Below are 19821 nucleotides of genomic sequence, written 5' to 3' on the forward strand. Positions count from 1 at the left end.
TTACACAAGTCAGGAATATGACATTTACTTTCCATTTGTTCGTTTGGTTGATAAAAGCCAAAGTTCTAATTTTGTCATTTTTTTTTTTTGGACTTCCCCATTTAAAATTTAACTTTTGTTAAAGTTTGGTACTTTTTTTAATACTTTTTCACAAATAGATCGTTCGATAGTGTTTTGATAATGGTCTAAACAATGTCTTATTAATAGCCTTTGCTTACTATTATTTTACAAGTTTTGAGGTCTTTGTTTGTATTCAATTTTATTCTGGGAGTCTTTAATAGAGCCAGTCATAATATTTTCATGGAACCCCTTTAAAAGCATGACATTAATCTTAATTTACTTGGTTTAAGGCTGAAATGGAAATGGCATGCCAAAGAATCGTCTAAGAGCACTGCCTTGATTCTTGACGTTTCCTAAAATATTTGTTCATTTCGTATCAAGTCACATATCACATTTTACATATCAAAATGGTAAAGCAATGATAATTTAATGATGTAATAATAATATTAAAATGACTACAAATATCACACCAAAAATAAACACACCATCAGCAAAAGCACGAAGGGGCACATGCTCGTTACGCGAAAGGCACATGCTTAGATCGTAAAAATCAACATGCCTCTTTATTTGGACATACTTTGACTAAGCATGGTCTTCTCTATAGTCTTGCTTAGTGATTCAGACGTGACGACCCACGGGAACGATTCACTTGATAAAAATGGAGACTGATCGAAGGCTGATGGTCCTGTGTGGGTAAAATATATATGTGCACCATGCGATTATCATTGTTGGTATTAAAACACAAGATTATTTAATCTTGTTTATCATGCTTATGTGATTTTTTTCTAAATTACATGTGAATGTTGACTTGCTCAAGGTTTGTGATTGCAGTGTGAAATACTGTAAACCAACTTATTTTCAGGTCAATTCATTCAAACAGACTTTGTGTCATTTATTTTTTACCTTTTAGTGTATTTAAAGATAGAACCAAGTTTAACATATTCAAGATGATATCTTTTTATATATTCACAAAGTGCCATTTATTTTTAACCTTTTAGTGTATTTAGAGATAGAACCAAGTTTAACATATTCAAGATGATATCTTTTTATATATTCACAAAGTGCCATTTATTTTTAACCTTTTAGTGTATTTAGAGATAGAACCAAGTTTAACATATTCAAGATGATATCTTTTTATATATTCACAAAGTGCAATTTATTTTTAACCTTTTAGTGTATTTAGAGATAGAACCAAGTTTAACATATTCAAGATGATATCTTTTTATATATTCACAAAGTGCCATTTATTTTTAACCTTTTAGTGTATTTAGAGATAGAACCAAGTTTAACATATTCAAGATGATATCTTTTTATATATTCACAAAATGTTTCTTCTAGCATAAGTCCTGCATAATAACCTGAATAAATTTCTAGCCAAAAATTAGTTGGTTTACAGTCTTGTGAATCCATTAGGAAGTAAAAAAATTCCTCCATTTTATATCCTAACTATAGGTGTTGACATTTCATTACTTTTCAATGTTCAAGAAGCATACAAAATTATTTTAGTATTTTTTCCATTTTTGGTTGGTTCTTTTTAACTGAACAGCTGGTTTGTTTGTTTGCTTGCTTTTAAACTCGAAATGTATTTCTGTTCAAATAAGTAATCAATTAGTTAACTACATACCAGGTGTGGGAACCGGAGATCTGTGAGAGGGACTAGCTTGGGCTGGACTCTGTTTTAATGCTGACATCTGACCTGGAAGTCCTCCTGAAAAAAACCAACAACTTAAAATTGAATTAAAATTCCAATTAGTAATACATGTTGCAAGTTGTTGAAGTAGTGACTGAAAAGAACAACTGATTATAAAGTTTTTCTATTTTCTATAGAACTCATGATCAACCAGACAAGGGCTATGGAGTCGAGGTATTACATATGTACTAGTCACTTTATAAAAGTTACTAGCCTTCAGACTCTTAATTTAACCAATTTTTCTATATATTCAGTGAATATTGATATTCTTAAGAGTATTTAGATCATATAAATTTCCACTTTAACTAAAACAGTTCTATTTTGAAAAGAAATAAAATTTAGAAAGGAAATGGGGAATGTGTCAAAGCGACCATAGAGCAAATAACAGCCGAAGGCCACCAATGGGTCTTCAATGTAGCGAGAATTCCCGCACCCGTAGGTGTCCTTCAACTGGCCCTTAAAAAATATGTATACTAGTACAGTGATAATGGACGTCATACTAAACTCCGAATTATACACAAGAAACTAAAATTAAAAATAACATTTATGTATCAGATTTTCCAATAAGACCAAAACAATTGGTATTTAAAAGTGTTAACAAGAATATCCTGTAAAAAAAATAACATGTTTGTAGAATTAAAACAAGAGCTATCGGTATTTCCCTCTTATTATAATTCCCACATATGACAAGAGTTAATGTATCTGCAGATAGAACTATAAATGACACACGAGTGTTAGCTTTCAAGCCCTTAAGCATTTCATAACCATTGGCGAATCCAGGGGGTTCCGGGGGTTGGAAACCCCCTCTTTTTTTTTAGCCAATCAATGCATTTGAATAGGAGCATATAGCTGGAACCCCCCCCCCCCCCCCCCTTTTTACTCTGGGTTGGAAACCGCCCCTTTTTAAAATGGCTGGATCTGCCCCTGATCACCCAACACCAGCTGACAGCTGTCAGTTCCATACTTCAGGCCAGTGATGTAAAAATGGCAACAGACATTTCTCAAGTATTTGAAATTTTAGGGTTTCCTAAAAATGGTTCAGTAGTGATGTTAAGATCTTACAAATATCACTGGATTTTCAGAAATACTATATTACTGTAGATTGTTTTATTTTCATTTGAACCAATTTTCGTGAATTTAAGGAAAAAAATTATTTTACTGGATTTTTTAAATTCATGCTTTTGACAAATTCTGCAAACACAAAGAAAATTTATATCTGTTGAATATTTGAATATGTGGTTAGCCTTAAACTGTGAAAATTCTTAGTACTGTAATGAATCCAATGATAAATGAAAAATAAACTATTGCAATTTCCGATAGCCTTCCTGGTACATCAATTAAGCTTTGCATTTTTACACATTGATCAACAACTAAATTTAATCATGCACATAAAAAGTTATGAATTTACAATATACAATTAATCGAACCATAAATATTCTATAAAACAAAATGGTTGTGTTTGTGAATGTTTAGCACTTAAAAAAGCAGGAAGTGGGAAAGCTTTCGGGGAGTGACATTAACTATTCTACAAGTTTTCACACGAAGATGGGACAAACTTCAGGAATGATTTTTAAAACTATTGATAATGACAGTGAACACACATACATGTAATAGGCCTAACAGACCAATTTTCTGTGTGTAAAAGCTAAAAATACTAGTTATTCTCATCAAAAGATATGAAAGTATATGTTTTTACTGGTAATTTGTCAACTTCTATTTTTCCCATTAAAATTTCATTGATAGGGGTTCACAAAATAGAGCAAAATATTTGGTTTGAGTGTCCTAATTCATCTTTCAATAAACCATTTAAATGGTGTTCAATCAATACAAGTTTCTGTTATCAATCAGTGTAGTGCAGCCATCATTCTGACATACTTATTGAAAGTTGGTCAATAACCAAACATTCTACTATTGTTTATTGGCCAGCAAACACTGACCACATTGTCCAAACTGATCCAATTCACTTCTGTTACGATTAATAGACAACATAAATAGAGGGTTTACAACTCGACTAAAATCTGATATTTTTAAGCAAGTTTGCAACTGACTGACAAATTGTACATAGCACAAATAACAAAACAGATATTTTGATGAGTATTAATCTAATATAATAAACTGTATTCACTTCTGTTGCTGCATAAACTTTAAAATGAAAACAATTGTGTAATCATATGTTTACTAAAATTTTTATATTATGGTGACTTGAATAACACCGGTATCACTCAGATTACAATTCTACCTTGACAGGTAAGTTTGTATTTAGCCTATAAAATACTTATTTAGCCTTGAGAATTGAAAGGTCAGTTTCCCATTCATACAATAGAGGTTGATAAATTTGGCTTCATGTCATTTACCTTGTCCAAAATTAAGGTCACTATATTGTTATTGTGATACTGTTAAAGTACAAAAGAACCCTATATTCTGACCAATACTTAAAACTTTGTGCATCTTGATTTAATTGTTAAAATCTGTTAATGTTGAATTTTAGGGGTTATTTTAGGCCTTTTAATTGCATATTTCTTTACATGGTCGTTTTTTTTCAGATATAAAAAAAACTATCTGCTTGACGGTTATAGAAATAGACTATGCATACAGGGTCTTGTTTTTTGTTTACACCAAATCTGACAGATTATTATTAAGTTGCAAAATATTTTAAATGAGAGCTGAAATCTTTTCTATCTTTAAATGTGCATTGAACAATGTTGAAGGTTGAAATAATCATATTAATGTGAACAAGAATGAAGAAAACATCTTGATCCCAAAAAAAACCATCATCAACCAGGATATAATATTCCAAATTTTAATTTATTATACTAATATCAGTTGAAATCTCAAGCCATTATTTTGCATGTTTACAATGTAGGTCATGTCCCAACAGAAAATCAATGAATTTGACAGTACAATGTACTCTTAGCACAAACACATTAGGTCACTGTGAAATAGACATCTAGGGCAAGGAACAGTCAGTTATACCAAACCAGTTTGACTAGATGTCTAGTTTAAAACCAGTTTGACTAGATGTGTCCTATATTTTGACAATGTAAATGGCATGAGGACCTGCATGGGTTTTTTAATATCTATATTCTTTAAATTTTTAGGGCATTTTTCTTTTAATAGCCTTAAAAATAACTCTCATTCTGTAAAGCAAATTCTCATGAAAATGATTTTACTATATAGTCTTTCTGTTACAAGATTATTTATCAATTAATGCACATTGATCATTATATTATCAGTATTGCATTACAGTTGCCTAAGTTTCCTTTTTATTTTGCACATTTATTCTTTAGACTTTTGCACTGCATTATTCTCTATTCTTTATTTTGTTGTTCATTTTCTCTATTCTCTATTTTTTTGTTGCTATTACATTTATTCTCTATTCTGTAAACCCCATTCTGACCCTTATAGGTAAACTTCTATTGTATGAATGGGATAAACTGACCTTTCAATTCTCAAGGCTAAATAAGTATTTTATAGGCTAAATACAAACTTACCTGTCAAGGTAGAATTGTAATCTGAGTGATACAGGTGTTATTCAAGTCACCATAATTTATGCTTGGCCTACATTGTCCTATTGAAATCCTGGGATGCAAAAAGGAAACATAAAGCGAAGAAAGATTTTTGGGGTTTCTGATCAGACATTTACCTAACACACTCAAGGCATTTTGCTGTAATATATGTTATTCATCAAGTTTTCTCTATGAAAGCTGAAAATATTGTTTTTCACTTGATTACTTTTATATTATTAATTACAAAATCACGAGCAGATACTTCTTTATTTTTTTCATTTATTTGATGTTTTATCAATTTTAATAAAGTTGTATTTCTAAATTTAACATACATATCAGAAATAAATGTTTTAACTTTCTTCAATGAAAAAAGGCATAATTCTTTTTTTATGATTAAGGGAGCTACTTTTCCCTAATAAAATGAGCTAACTTTTCTATATAAAGGATACCATCTAACTTGTATATATATAGGAAAAAGGCGGCTTATTCTTACTTTTTTTTGTAAATAACAAAGTATACAATTTTCGATTGAAAAGAAGAAAAGAGCATTTACTCTTCTTTGATGATGAACATATTTTCCTACAAGCAAAAAATGAAAGAAAGACAACTCTTCATTGGTAAATATTACAATTTTCTACTAGTACAGTAAGCTAAACATTCACAAATAACATCTACTTTAAGCTTAAAAACAAAACAAGACAAGCACACAGACACAACATTGACAGAAGTTTTTACAAACAGTCAATTGCAAACTCTTCTACTAAAAATTAAAAAAAAAAAAAAGAAAATTTCAGCAAAGCAGCAAAAATTTCTGTAAAATAAAAATGACTGATGGCAGCTACACTACATCTGACATACCACTCAAAATGGCTGACATTGTTGTACTTATATCAGGTTGTCCTGGTAACCCAGGAATCATGGGAAATCCTAATGGTCCTGAAAGTAACAATCTTAAAACATTAGGCCATAATAAAGTGACTATTGTCATTGTAGGGTTTTCTGGTTTATCCTGTCAGATTTTCAATATTAGACAATATCAAATAGATTTTTAGTTTGTCTTGATATAGATAATTTTAAGCATGGCAAACTATTCAATAAAATAAAATTTATAACCTCACCTTTTACAAAACAAATGTCAAATTTCACGTGAACTTAAGTTATAAATTTTTTTTTTAAACATCTGCATAAATTAAATCATCATCTATTACCATGCCCCCCCCCCTTTCCCTTTTATAATTGTTTCAAGAAAAATTAAGTCAAAAGATTTCACCAGCTCAAACAGCTTTTTTGTGGACCTTGACCCAAATAATCAAATGTTTATTTCATGAAACTGATTTTTCATCAATAATTTTATATTCTATTTTCCTCAATATTCAACTTCCCCACTACCCTAAAGTTACCTGATGTTTTATTATATAAATTGTATTCCAAATACTGTATAGTGGTTAATTTTCACAATTTCAAATGACCAACTTTAGATTTATTTTTGTGTTTTTATTGTCCTTTATGACTCTCCATGAAAATAAAATTATGGAAAAGAAAATTTCTACCTTTTATGTTACATGTTACAGAATTGAGGAATAACAGTACTGTAGTTTAAGAGTTGCCACCGTCAAATTAATTTGACGGTCGCAAATGCAGCTTTATTGGCGACGCCTAGCAGAGACAGTAAAACGGAGATTTGAGACCGTCAATCAACTCTTTAACTACAGTACTGTTATTCCGATTCTAATGCATTACAAAAACAAATGATACGATTAAACTTGATAAAATGTCTAAATTTGACAAATAAAAAAATTCCGTGAAATTTTATAAATGATTTTGGCGCAAAGACGTCATTGGTAAACGTGACGTTATACAAATGAAAACTTACAAACTTGAGGTTATTACATTACCTGTACGATTCAAATTCGAATAAATTTAGGGCTATTCCAGAAAAAAATGTATGGGGGGGTTGGAAGGCACATTGTATTAATAATACATGGGTGATGGGTATCAGAGCAACTTTTCACACTATAATGCACTACAAGTCTCAATTACAATTGTCTGGGTGGCGGGTGCTGACAAAAAGTGCCTTCCAACCCCCCCATACATTTTTTTCTGGAATAGCCCTTACATTAAAACGGTGAATTCGAGATAGGTGTTGTTTTATTTTTGATTTTATAGCAGTAATCGAACATTTGTTGATTCAATCAATTCAGAATGGCGGGTCCCTCAGTTACGCCTGGTCAATTTTATATTTGACGGCAACTTTTAACCAATGAAAAAAAATTGTTACATAAAAATTGCATTAGAATACAGAATATACACACGTGATTTATTGATTATAATTAAATAGAACTTGTTTTATATCTTGGTAGACAATTTCAGGGTCCTGAAAGCAAATTCCTGTAATAAGCAGAACCCATTATATAAGTGTTGATAAATGTGCATTACCTTGACCAAAAGGTGACTGTGGAATGCCAAATTGAGGTCTGAAACCAGGAAGATTTTGGGAATAAGCGCCAGGGAGAGCAGCAGCTGCTGTGAGATAGGTGGCCTGAGACATTCCAGCCAGCATGGCAGAGGATGTAGTATTTAGTGAAGCAGAGGATATGGGGGCAGCTTGACCTGATGAAGAGGCCTGATTTGGATTGACCAATCGGCTCAGGATGCTTCTCTCTGACATCTGCAGTCTTTGACTGACCGACGGTATTCTGGCAAGTGTCGCTGGCAGACGACTGACATCCTGTTTCATGTCACTCAGGAGTTCTTCTAATTGATTTAATACTGAAACAGAAAAACAAGCAATCAATTAAATCGAGAATGGAAATGAGGAATGTGTCAAAGAGACAACAACCGGACCATAGAACTTTATGTCAATACTGAATCATAAACTCAACACTTCAGTTCAATACAAAAAAGAAAATCACAACTTTATGTTACAAATTTATCAAACTTGTTAACATTTTTTTTTTCTAAAAGTAATTACGCCTCAGTGTACTGTAAATTTTATTTAGACTCAGAATTTTCTGAAATTAACAGTGAGCATGTTTACTACAAGCCATTACAGATGTTGTCTTTTTTATGTTATTTTTCTTGGGGTGTTTTTTTTTTGGGGGGGGGGGGTGTAGATACAAGGTCCTTACCTTTATGTAATACAGCATTAGCGGGTTTGTTACCAGCCAGAGATTCTTTAGACAGATGTTGATGGCTTTCAGCCAAACATTCCAACTCAGCAAATCTATAAATGGATAAATATGTAAATTAGATAAATGTATATAAAAATGAACATGTAAGTAAACTCTTCTTTTGCATTGTATTTGGATTACTTTTGATGCAAATTCAATTCTAAATTCTGAAAGTGTTTTTTTGACATCCAACTAAACATGGAATTTCACTTGCTTCAAATGACTATTCTTCACCATAGTATACTTTTACCAAGTCTTTAATACCATGTCTTGGGAGTTATGGCCCAGTTTAAGATTTAAAGAGAGAAAGGGTCAATCACAATCAGGAAAGTAAAGATTAGGTTATATATTTACCTAGCATTTAATGCCATAGCTGGGTGGTTGGGGTCCTGTGTAAGGTTCAAATAAGCTGCTCTCCTTAGTTGTTCTTCTATTACCAGTGCCTGCTCTAACAACTGTAAACAGAAATCAATAAATGCATATAATTCTTCATATCTTACATAGGGGCATCAGGTACCAAATAAATATTAAGATAATATTCACTTTTTTATGCCATAGTGTACTTCAACTTCAAAGCCAACAGGTGTCTGTCCAAAATATGGATTCTTTAATGGTTTTTTGATGTAATATCTTAAAAGTTTTTAATTTTGTTTAAACGTTCAAGCTGCTTTTTAGCTTCATCTATGCTTTTAATGCAGGTCAAATCTAACATCCAAGTGTTCTAGGAGCTTTTTTTTTTATTGTAAAGAAGTCACATTTACCCTGTTCCTTATAATAGTTTTCCAGAATTTTTACCTTAAACCTTCTAGCCAGGAACTTGTTTTTGATTTCCAGGAAGTTCCCCTTGCCTTGCTCACTGATGAATGGTTCATTAATGATCTGGAATCTTGGGTCATTCTGGACATCCTGCCATCGCCCATAGCCATGTCTATGTCAGGTTAAGGATTAATTATTTATAGAATAAAATCTGGACAACTTAAGAATTCTGCTAACTTGTATTCTTTCATAATGGCACAAAATTTTACAAAATTCTACTAAATTATCAATGTCACATAGTTGAACTGGAAGTTGTGTATATTTCATATTACATGTAGTTACTGTAAATTCAGATATTATTGTATGCATTAATTATAGCAATTTTTGAAGAACGGAATAAATTAGTGCAATTACTGGTATAGCGATTCCAGGAAAATCTTCATACAGGTTTATGTATCAGATACCAAATGCAAGTTTTTATTATTGCGATACTCTCCCAGTCGCATTATTGGCATATATAAAAACATCACAATAATTTCTGAATTTATTTAGTCACCTACTGAAAAACATGGAAATTCATATTTCCCGCAATTAATTTTCTCTATACTATTAAATTTTCTATATTAAAAAGGATACGTGACAATTCCAGCCAGTAACCAGTAGTCATGACGTCTATGCCAGACTTCATGTTCCCTGCCAGGCTGCAGCGCCCTCTGTTCATTGGTCCACAAGGTATGTAACTCTGTAAATCCACCATCAGCAATGTTAAACATAAACTTTTGATTATTCTCCTCAGCTTTCTTTATATCTTCAGGCTTCTTCTCTTTCTCCTCAGTCTCATCTACAATATAATTATGTGAATTATAAATTATCGTTGATCATCTCAACGAGATTGCTTTTCTCGCTTGAGCCGGTACAGCGAAAGCGAGAAACCCAATTGAGTTGAAATGACCAATGACAATCTGTTTATCGCTATTTTACCTACGACGACGTTGTCAATTTCATGTCAATTTCATTAGCAACGCCACGTGCCGCCTTAGTTTCTAGTGATAATATTTCATCTCAAGCGAGTAGAAAAGAGCAAAGGAAAAATGCACAAAATAGCGATAAAATTAATTTCCATATGTGTGTAGAGCAAGACTTTGGTTAGCTTGCTTACTTTGTTTGTATATTGTGCAATTGTAATTGGAATAAGGTCCAATCAAATCTAAATATATAATACATTCAGCTTTAACTATGCCTATATATTATGTTTGAAGATTTCAATCTTAATTACAATGCTTGGGTAAATGTTAATACAAACAAAGCAAGCAACCAAAGTTTTACCTTACAAAAATTAGGAAATAAGCTGTAATTACACTATTCAATCTTCGGACTCAACATGAGCAACTTATTTTGTTATTGAAGAATACAGGCCCAAAAAAATCCTACAAGGAAACCTCTCTTACTTTTTCTCAAAAATGCACCTGCTTAGCAAATACCCCTTTTCAAGTCTTGAGTATGCTGTATAGGAAGACACCCTTTTATGTTGACTTGTCAAATCTATGTGGATATCCTAATTCTGTTGGAATAAAATTGGGTCAGGGTGGATATGCACGAGAAATAAGCAGTAAAAGTAGGATTGATTGCTGTTTGCTATGTCCAGTGATACTAGGTATCTATTAGGCTTTACAAGGGTAAAGGACATCATGTGCTTCTTTCTATCATATCTTACCCTCTTCTTTCACTTCCTTCTTTTCTTCCTTCACGTCTTCAGAACTCTTTTCTTTCACTTCTTCTTTTGATTCCTTGTCATCTTTGGATTCCTTTTCCTTTTCTTCTTCACCTTCTACATCTAAATTATAAAATTCTTTAGAGATATATTTCTTTTATTTGTTGTCTTTTTTAATGGGAAAAGCGAAATTCATAGAAACATTTCTGTCAAATTCTGTGTTTTAATTACAAAAGGAAAAGCAGTATAATAAATCATGACCCAAAATCCCTTCAATCATTTGACTAAACCCTCAACAATGCAATGGTGCTTTTATTGTTGTTCATCTCTTCATCAGTATATATTGTTTAAATGAATTCATCGTTTTCAGAGGTTTGAGCTCTTCAAACTACTGCAATTTTTATGCTTTTTGTCGAGCCTTCGACTTTTGTCGAAAAAGCGAGACGTAGCGATTCAAAATCCTGTCGGCGGCAGCCACAAATATTCACTCTTGGACAGAAGCTTGTTTATGATCATAAGATAGTATCCAAGAGTAAATTTAGTAATAAAAAAAAAAGAATCCTGTTTTTGAAGATTTTACTTATAAATGGACTTAGTTTTTCTTCCAGTTAACATTACATCCAGTCTACAGTTAAAAGTTTTAAAACTGTTTTTAAAACTTTATTAGATTCATAAAGTATCCTGGATTGTTTTTACCAAACTTGGAAAGAAGCTTCTTGCAATCAAAAGATAGTATCAAGAGGAATATTTTTTTTTTCCCCCTCATATTTGTTGAGCCTGCGATTAACAGTAAAAGTAGGCAAGACACTGAGTGTAGAGGAACCCTTACAAATTTTTGTGCATTCCTCTTACAAATTTTTGTATGCACAAAGGCCGACTGTAAAGACTCTCTTGCTTTAATGTTTATCTAGGGCATAGTTTAACTGGTTTAGGATGAAGAGTAGGTTGAAACTTCTTTGTTGATTAGGTTGACCTTTTTTATAATTTTTTTTTCAATTGATTTTGCATATTATTTGAATATTAACCTTTTGTTATTTTCTCTTTATTTTCCTCTGTGCTCTCTTTCTTTTCTTCATTTGACTCTACTGAAATTTTGTAAAATAAAATTAGTTACTCTCTTGGTGATCAAAAGACATCAACGGTAAGAAAAGTGCATCAATAAATTACAAGATTTCATTAAATAAGTTAATTTATGTTAGTATGTTCTACAAAAATAAATGGGGAATGTGTCCTATGGACACAGATAATGCCCCCGCTTGCATATAATGTTATAAAGGGACATAATTCAAGAACTATACAAGTAACACTACCAAAATTCATACTTGATCAGAATTTTAGTGGTAAAAAGCATTTTGTGTCAGTTTCATAACATTTGGGTTAAGGCACACTTGAGCTGGAGAAAAGAAACGAATAAATTCAGAAACTTTTCTATAATATGTAAAACAGAGTTCTAGAAATGTAAAAGAGACACTGTTTTGTGGTAATAAGCATTGTGTATAAGTTTCATAACATTTGGTTATTTAATTTAAGGATGAACAGACAAACCAGAGTAAAATTATTGCCCCCTCCACTACAGCAGGGGCATAAAAATCACAGTGCTCACCTTCATCAGATTTTTTCTCCTCTCCTTCTGTCTTTTCTGTCTCCATTGGTTCTACTTTTTTCTCTTCTTCTTTTGGTGTTTCTTCCTTTTCCTAAGATAATTATTCATAATTAGTATAATATCAATACAACTCTTTTCAAATAACTTTCATCTATATAGAAAATGTGATTCAGGGAATTTTTGTAAGCAATATCATACTTGCTATGTTAAATTCAAGCTATTAATGGTGATATACAATAATTGTGTTGCATTATGGGTAATGTTCTGTTTGGTCCATATGATATCTACAACTAAAACATGTACATGATGTATAGTCATAAAGATATCTTTCATATCTTTATAAAACGAGTTCTTTAATAAAGTTAACTTGTTTTAATATTTGTTTCTGTTGTATTTATAAAACTGTCCTTTTATAAAATTTACTAGTTTTTTCTTTTATGCATTTGAATGGTTTTACACTAGTAATTTTGGGGGCCCTTTATAGTTTTTTGTTTGGTGTGAGCCAAGGCTCCGTGTTGAAGGTCGTATATTGACCTATAATGGTTAAACTTTAATAAATTGTTATTTGGATGGAGAGTTGTCTCATTGGCACTCATACCACATCTTCCTATATCCATTATGCATTTCATTGATGTAACATGACTAATATTTTACCTCTGCTTCTGTTTCTTTTTCTTTAACTTTTTCCTTAACTTCTTCTTTCTCTTCAACATCTTTCTTTTCCTCATCCTTCTTTTCATCCACTTCCATCTTCTCCTCTGAAGACTCTTTCTTCTCCTCTTTGGAATCTTCACTTTCCTTTGTGGAATCTTTCTTTTCTTCACAATCATCTTTCTTTTCTGCACTATCATCTTTCTTTTCTTCACTCTCATCTTTCTTTTCGTCAACTTCAACATTCTTTTCATCAACTTCCTTTTCTTCCTTACCTTCTTCTTTCTTGTCCTCGCCATTAGCACCTTCAGCTTTTTCCTCTTTTACCTCTGTTTTCTCTTCTTTCACTTCAGCAGCAGGAGCTGGAGATGCAGCAGCAGATGCTGATGCTGAAGAATTTTTCTCCTTTTTCATTTTTTCTACCGCATCATTTGCTTTCAAGTAAGGCATACTAAAGTTTCCATTAATTTGTTCAAATTCTTGAACCTTCTTACGAACCAATGACATTATACCAATTCTGGTTAGTACATGTTGCCTAGACAACCCTTCTCTTGGTACTCCATCAGCAAATGCTTCTGAGTTATCTGCCCCTGGTTCACATAAATGTCTCATAAAGAGTGATACATATGCTTTGAACACCTTTTCTGATTTGTTCCGTAAATCTCTGACTAGCCTGAAACAACATAAGATTCAGTTAATCTCTGACTAGCCTGAAACAACATAAGATTCAGTTAATCTCTGACTAGCCTGAAACAACATAAGATTCAGTTAATCTCTGACTAGCCTGGAACAACATAAGATTCAGGTATCACAATATAATGTGAAACAAGAAAGCAAGATTATTTAATTGATATGTAACACATCAAAAAATAGTTTCCGTAAGGGTCTACAGCAGGTTTCAAACTCCTACCATAGTGGGGGCTCCAGCAGAATACTTCTTATGTCACCAGGTCACTTTTAAGCAAATTTAATTTGTTGTTAAATAAGCTATTGTATTAAAGGTTTTTTTTCTAATGCTGCGATGCTGTCAAATGTATATGAGCTTTGCTCATTGTTGAAGGACATACAGTGACCTATAGTTGTTATTTTGGTCCCTTGTGGAGAGTTGTCTCAAACCATACCTTCTTTTTTATATATTCATATTTGAGGCAAAATTAACAATAAATAATCTTACTTACCATTGAGAATTGAAAGCATCCTGTGGTGGCATACCATATCTCATAACAGCATTGAGGAAAGCTTTCCTCTGTCTGGCATTGAAACCCAAAACCTACAATAAACAACAATATATCTCATTATAGCACTGATGATGTATTGACTTCAAGATCTCAAATACACAAGAACATATCTTACTACAGCATTGACTGAACTTTTTTTCCAGTGTCAAGTATTAAAATCAAGTGACTCTTCACAAAAAATGTTCAATCAATTGTTTGTACCTTTCTGTACAGTAATTTTTTTGGAGGGTACTAATTTTTAGGGTTGAGAAAAAATGTATTTGAATGTACATTTCATCTCATGGATTTACCAAATTTGGCATAGAATTTTATAGATTTTTTTAATTCGTTGAATATTTAAACTTGTGTTTTACAATTACCCTTAAAAAAAGTAACCACTGAAATGGGCATTTTCATTTTTAACCATAATAACACAATATAACTTGGCAATGAAATCCAGGATCTGAAATAAAATGTCACATTAGCATTGATAAACATTTCCTCTATCTTTAATACATTGATACACAAAACCTGATAAATACATGTAGCATTGATTAAGTCACAAACTTCTGTCTAAACACAAGACCTGTTAAAATGTGTTGATTCTTTTTTGTTCAATGAACATTATATATAACTTTCCACATGAATTATTGTGTTTTTCAAATGTAATTGCTATTAATGTATTATTGAGTATTTCATATCTATATAGATGGATTTTTGTGTAATTTAAATGTATTAATATGTATTTTGTACAAAATGTATAACTGTGCCTTTAAAAGTCATACTTTCCTACAGCATGCCTTCCTAAAAACAGTGAACTTTATTGTATGTCTGACTAGGAAGGGTACAGCCTATAGAAGGTGTACCCAGGGTGTGCAGACAATATAGAAGATGTACCCAGGGTGTGCAGACAATATAGAAGGTGTAGCCAGGGTGTGTAGACAATATAGAAGGTGTAGCCAGGGTGTGCAGACAATATAGAAGGTGTACCCAGGGTGTGCAGACAATATAGAAGATTTCCAAATAACCTCTGTAATATAATCAATTCATGTAGTATACTAGATCCATTTCTCTTCAAGGGCTATTTCATTTTAATAAAAGAATGTTGGAAGCTTTATTTATAGCAACTTCCTTTAATGTTTTATTCCTTAGGATGTGTGCAAAATAACTCAAAGTATACTGGCATTTGGGTAATTTTTCAGTACTTTCAATCCCAAACAATTCTTTTAATGGAAAAGCCCTAATACTTAACTCCGGAAAATTTTAACTGAACTTTCCTTAGAAGTGTACCATAACTTACCTCAATCTGTCCATTTACTCTGGCAAGAAGAGGCGGTAATGGACGGTCCTTCTCAGATCTGTCTCTCCTACGTTTTCTCTCTACAATGAAAAATCACACCAGTAAGCACACACTTTCACATTTTTCATATTAATTATTTCCACAATAGAAGTTTTTATTGAGATGATTTCTACTATTAACAAAATCTGTTCTCTTTTTTTATGTTTTTTTTTCTTTTAAGATAACTGCTCAAATAAAAGGTTACCTTTAAGAAAATTTAATCGATTTGGAGATCTTTATAAATGAATGTAAAACTACCATATTAAGATAACTTATTAGCACAGAGCCAAGATCAGCATGATACCATGAAAGTCTTTCCTATAAACAACTGAAAGACTTCCTATTGAACTTGAATCTATTAATGAAATACACATAGACATGCATAAAGGTTCATTAGGTAGTCTTGTTTAAACAATAAACATTATATATACCGGAGTCTCTCTCATCAAAGTCATCATCGTCCTCTTCATTATCACCATTAGCACTGAAGTCAGAATCAAAGTCGGAGACATGCTCCTTCCAAGTGTCATCATCCTGTACCGTCATTGCATCATTATAATTCACTTGTTTACGTACACGCTTTCCTTTACCAAGAGTACGAGCCATGTCTTCCTGCTGTTGTTCATAATGATGACGTAACAGTTTCTCCCAATAAGCTGGGTCAGCATGCTCAGCTTCCTGTTTCAAAACTTCTGTTTCTGGCTCTTCTTCCTGTTGTAAAAAATACATAATTTAGAAGGGTAAAAAAACACATTTTTTCAGTTTATATATATTTTCATTGCACTAATACACAATTTTTTTTTGGGGCCAGCTGAGGACCACCTCAGGGTGAGGGACTTTCTCACTGTGTTGAAGACTTAATGGTGGCTTTCAGCTGTTGTCTGCTCTTTCATCCAGTTGTTGTCTCTTTGGCATATTACCCATTTCCATGTTCAATTCTATATGGTTAAAACTTATTCATGGCATATTTACAACATCTCTCTCCAAATACAATCAATTAACCTAAATATAAATATTTCAAACATTACTAGCATCCCTGCACTAATTTCTATGGCAGATTTGTTACAACTCCTTCCTCTCATAAAACACTTTTGTCCCCAAAAAATTCTCACCTCTTCAACATCTTTGACAGCATAACTGGCCACTTTGAAAGAACTAATAACAACTCCTTCCTCGCATAAAACACTTTGTCCCCAGTATAATGTTAATTCTTACCTCTTCAACATCTTTAACAGCATAACTAGCCACTTTGAATGAACTAAGATATTCATTCATGGCTTCTTCTTTCTCCTCTTGTCCTTCTTGAGATCTATCCAGTAATTTGGCAACGGCGTCATCATCATATACAATTCTGTTGGCACTGTCATCATCATCTGAAAGAGAAAATATACTAATGTTTTCTTTAGAGACTAAATAACATGGTAAGATTATCTCCCTTTAGGTTGGTTAAAAATGATGCCAAATTTCATTACCACACTCAATGGGATTTTAAATATAGAAATATTTTTTTGTTCATATGCACTGAAATGGTTCAGTTGATCTTAGATTATTACAATGACTTTCAATGTACGATTTTCTATCGTCTTCTATTACTACAATTCAAAACGTATTCAAAATAAAGATCTGAAACAATAGTGGGAGACAAACACAGGGACTAGCCATTTCCTTAAGAGCCAACCGCCAATTATTCGGTGGGGGCCTAAAATTTTTTTCTTCAGTTACTTCATTAATCATGATTATCATCTATCTGTTTGTTTTCATCTAAACCCCAAAATACTACACAAGACAGAACTTAATTAAATTTCATCATTCAAACATAGATCCTTCCTAGATACATGTACATACCTCCCTTGTTTTCAGCCATATCTTTGAACAGTTCCTCAGTACCAAACTTTAGAATATCATCTAACTCCTGTTTAGACATGTTAGTTGATTTATTTCCCAATCCTGGCCTTACGACTAAATGGGTTAACATCATTTTCTTCTTTGCCACTTGTGTAATTCTCTCTTCCACTGATGCTCGAGTAACAAATCGGTAAATCATAACTCTGTTAGTCTGACCAATTCTGTGAGCTCTACTAAAGGCCTGAAATTCAAATAAAATATTTATAAAAATAAATGCAGAGATCATCTGCAATTTTGAATGGGATTAATGTTGCCCTGTCTTTAGTGTTTTGTGGACAGTTGTATTTTTTTCATTTATCCTGTTTTGTCATGATGTTGTTTATTACATGTACTTTTCAGATGAGTTTGTATTTACCCTTCTGAAGGTTCTGTCTCTCTTCCTCACACTACTGAGGGAGGGGGGTCTTAGGAATCCTGATCCTGGGCTTAAAAACATGAAATCCCAAGTCAGGAACTTATAGAAATGAAAATCCTGACATCCTGAAATTCGAGAAAAAAAAATCCAGGATCCGAAAGGATCAATCACGAAATCCAGAGTTTAAAAACACCTGATCCTGATGTCCTGAAAAAGGTCCTGCCTGCACCCCCTTACCTGTATATCGTTATGAGGATTCCAATCAGAGTCGTAAATCACAACAGTATCAGCTGTAGCCAAGTTGATACCCAGACCTCCAGCTCGTGTTGACAACAAGAAACAAAACTGTGGAGCACCAGGTGCTGAAAAAAAAATTATAACTTAAATATAAGACAAACTTCTTACTTTAAAAGCAAATGGAAATATTTATCTTAAATTTTTATTATGTACTGTATCAAAATATTTCATGCCCAACTGTCCTTACTGTTTTTCCCAAAGGAAGTTTCTTTTAAAACTTAATAATTTCTAAATGTTTGTTTAATCTCAATTTTTTTGGAAGGATTATCAATCTTTACCCCTTTCACAAGAATCATGCACTGTTATAAATTCCCTGTTTTTGGTATCAAAAGGGCATTCTGTTAAATAATTCAAAAGTGTACACAAAAAGTACACAAAAACAATTTGATAGGTTGATATCATTTTAGAGCTAATTTCCTAATGCTTGTAGAGTAAAACTTTGGTTGGCTTGCTTGCTCTGTTTGTATTAAAGTCAATATTAAAGCTTTGTAATTAACATGAAATCTTTAAACAATATATAGGCATAGTTCAACCTGTAGATTTTATATTTAAATTTAATTGGATGTTGTCAATTACAATTGTACAATATACAAACAAAAACTATTCTTACTCTACATGCATTAGGAAATAAGCTGTATATCTTTGAAGCTTATGTAACTTACCATTAAATCTGTCAATTGACTCCTGTCTAAGTTGCCCAGTGATACCTCCATCAATCCTCTCGTATTTGTAGCCTTCATTTTCTAAGAAGTCTTCTAAGATATCCAACACTTTTGTCATCTAAAAAGTTTGAAAATAAATCTTGTATTTGAAGTCTTGTCTACAAATACAATCAGGTCATTATCCCCAATGCTCCTTAAAGTGTGTATCTACCAAGTTTACAAAATCTCCAAGGGGTATTTTAAAGGCAAGGTCCAAACATTCCTTTATTATGGTCATTTAGCTTTATAATCTTCTTCTATTGTTTGAAAGAGTATGTATGTACTTATATACCCTTGTAATCCATTTGAATGCCTGTTTTAAAGTGTTCAGTTTTTATAATGAAGAATTCCATAATTCAGGTCAACTCTTCTCATGGATGAAATCCCCCATAAATCGTGAAAGTTTGCAGGACTGAAAGTGAGGTGCTCAAACATAATTTAATTTTGTATACAAAACATCTCTGTGCAATGAATTTTGACAAGTTGTTATTTTTAACAATTGCCCGATTTTAATCATTTGTATAGAAGATCATAGAAACTAGAGGCTCTAAAGAGCCTGTGTCGCTCACCTTGGTCTATGTGCATATTAAACAAAGGACACAGATGGATTCATGACAAAATTGTGTTTTGGTGTTGGTGATGTGTTTGTAGATCTTACTTTATTGAACAATCTTGCTGCTTACAATTATCTCCATCTATAATGAAATTGGCCAAGAACTGACAGTGGAAAATATTTTGTAAAACTTTTCAAAAATTTACAAAATTTATGAAAATTGTTAAAAATTGACTACAAAGGACAACAACTCCTTAAGGGGTCAACTGACCACATTGGTCACGTTGACTTATTTGTAGATCTTACT

At 32.3% G+C, this 19821-nt stretch overlaps 1 protein-coding gene across 1 annotated transcript in view; it reads right to left on the reverse strand.

Annotated features, from left to right (window-relative positions):
• Positions 1-623: 623 nt before the first annotated feature.
• LOC143057707 (chromodomain-helicase-DNA-binding protein Mi-2 homolog) overlaps positions 624-19821 on the reverse strand; it is a 40650-nt gene continuing 21452 nt past the window's right edge. The window contains exons 21-38 of the mRNA XM_076231073.1: positions 18923-19040; positions 18201-18325; positions 17549-17789; positions 16919-17076; positions 16135-16414; positions 15665-15744; positions 14326-14417; positions 13151-13820; positions 12497-12587; positions 10897-11016; positions 9819-10023; positions 9222-9354; positions 8781-8881; positions 8385-8479; positions 7693-8025; positions 6115-6192; positions 1685-1768; positions 624-745 (exon numbers count right to left, since the gene is read on the reverse strand). Of these exons, the coding sequence (XP_076087188.1) occupies positions 624-745; positions 1685-1768; positions 6115-6192; positions 7693-8025; positions 8385-8479; positions 8781-8881; positions 9222-9354; positions 9819-10023; positions 10897-11016; positions 12497-12587; positions 13151-13820; positions 14326-14417; positions 15665-15744; positions 16135-16414; positions 16919-17076; positions 17549-17789; positions 18201-18325; positions 18923-19040 (3126 nt within the window). The remainder of the gene's footprint in view (positions 746-1684; positions 1769-6114; positions 6193-7692; positions 8026-8384; positions 8480-8780; positions 8882-9221; positions 9355-9818; positions 10024-10896; positions 11017-12496; positions 12588-13150; positions 13821-14325; positions 14418-15664; positions 15745-16134; positions 16415-16918; positions 17077-17548; positions 17790-18200; positions 18326-18922; positions 19041-19821) is intronic.

Source organism: Mytilus galloprovincialis, chromosome 13 (genome assembly GCF_965363235.1).
Source record: "Mytilus galloprovincialis chromosome 13, xbMytGall1.hap1.1, whole genome shotgun sequence".
Lineage (NCBI taxonomy): Eukaryota > Metazoa > Mollusca > Bivalvia > Mytilida > Mytilidae > Mytilus > Mytilus galloprovincialis.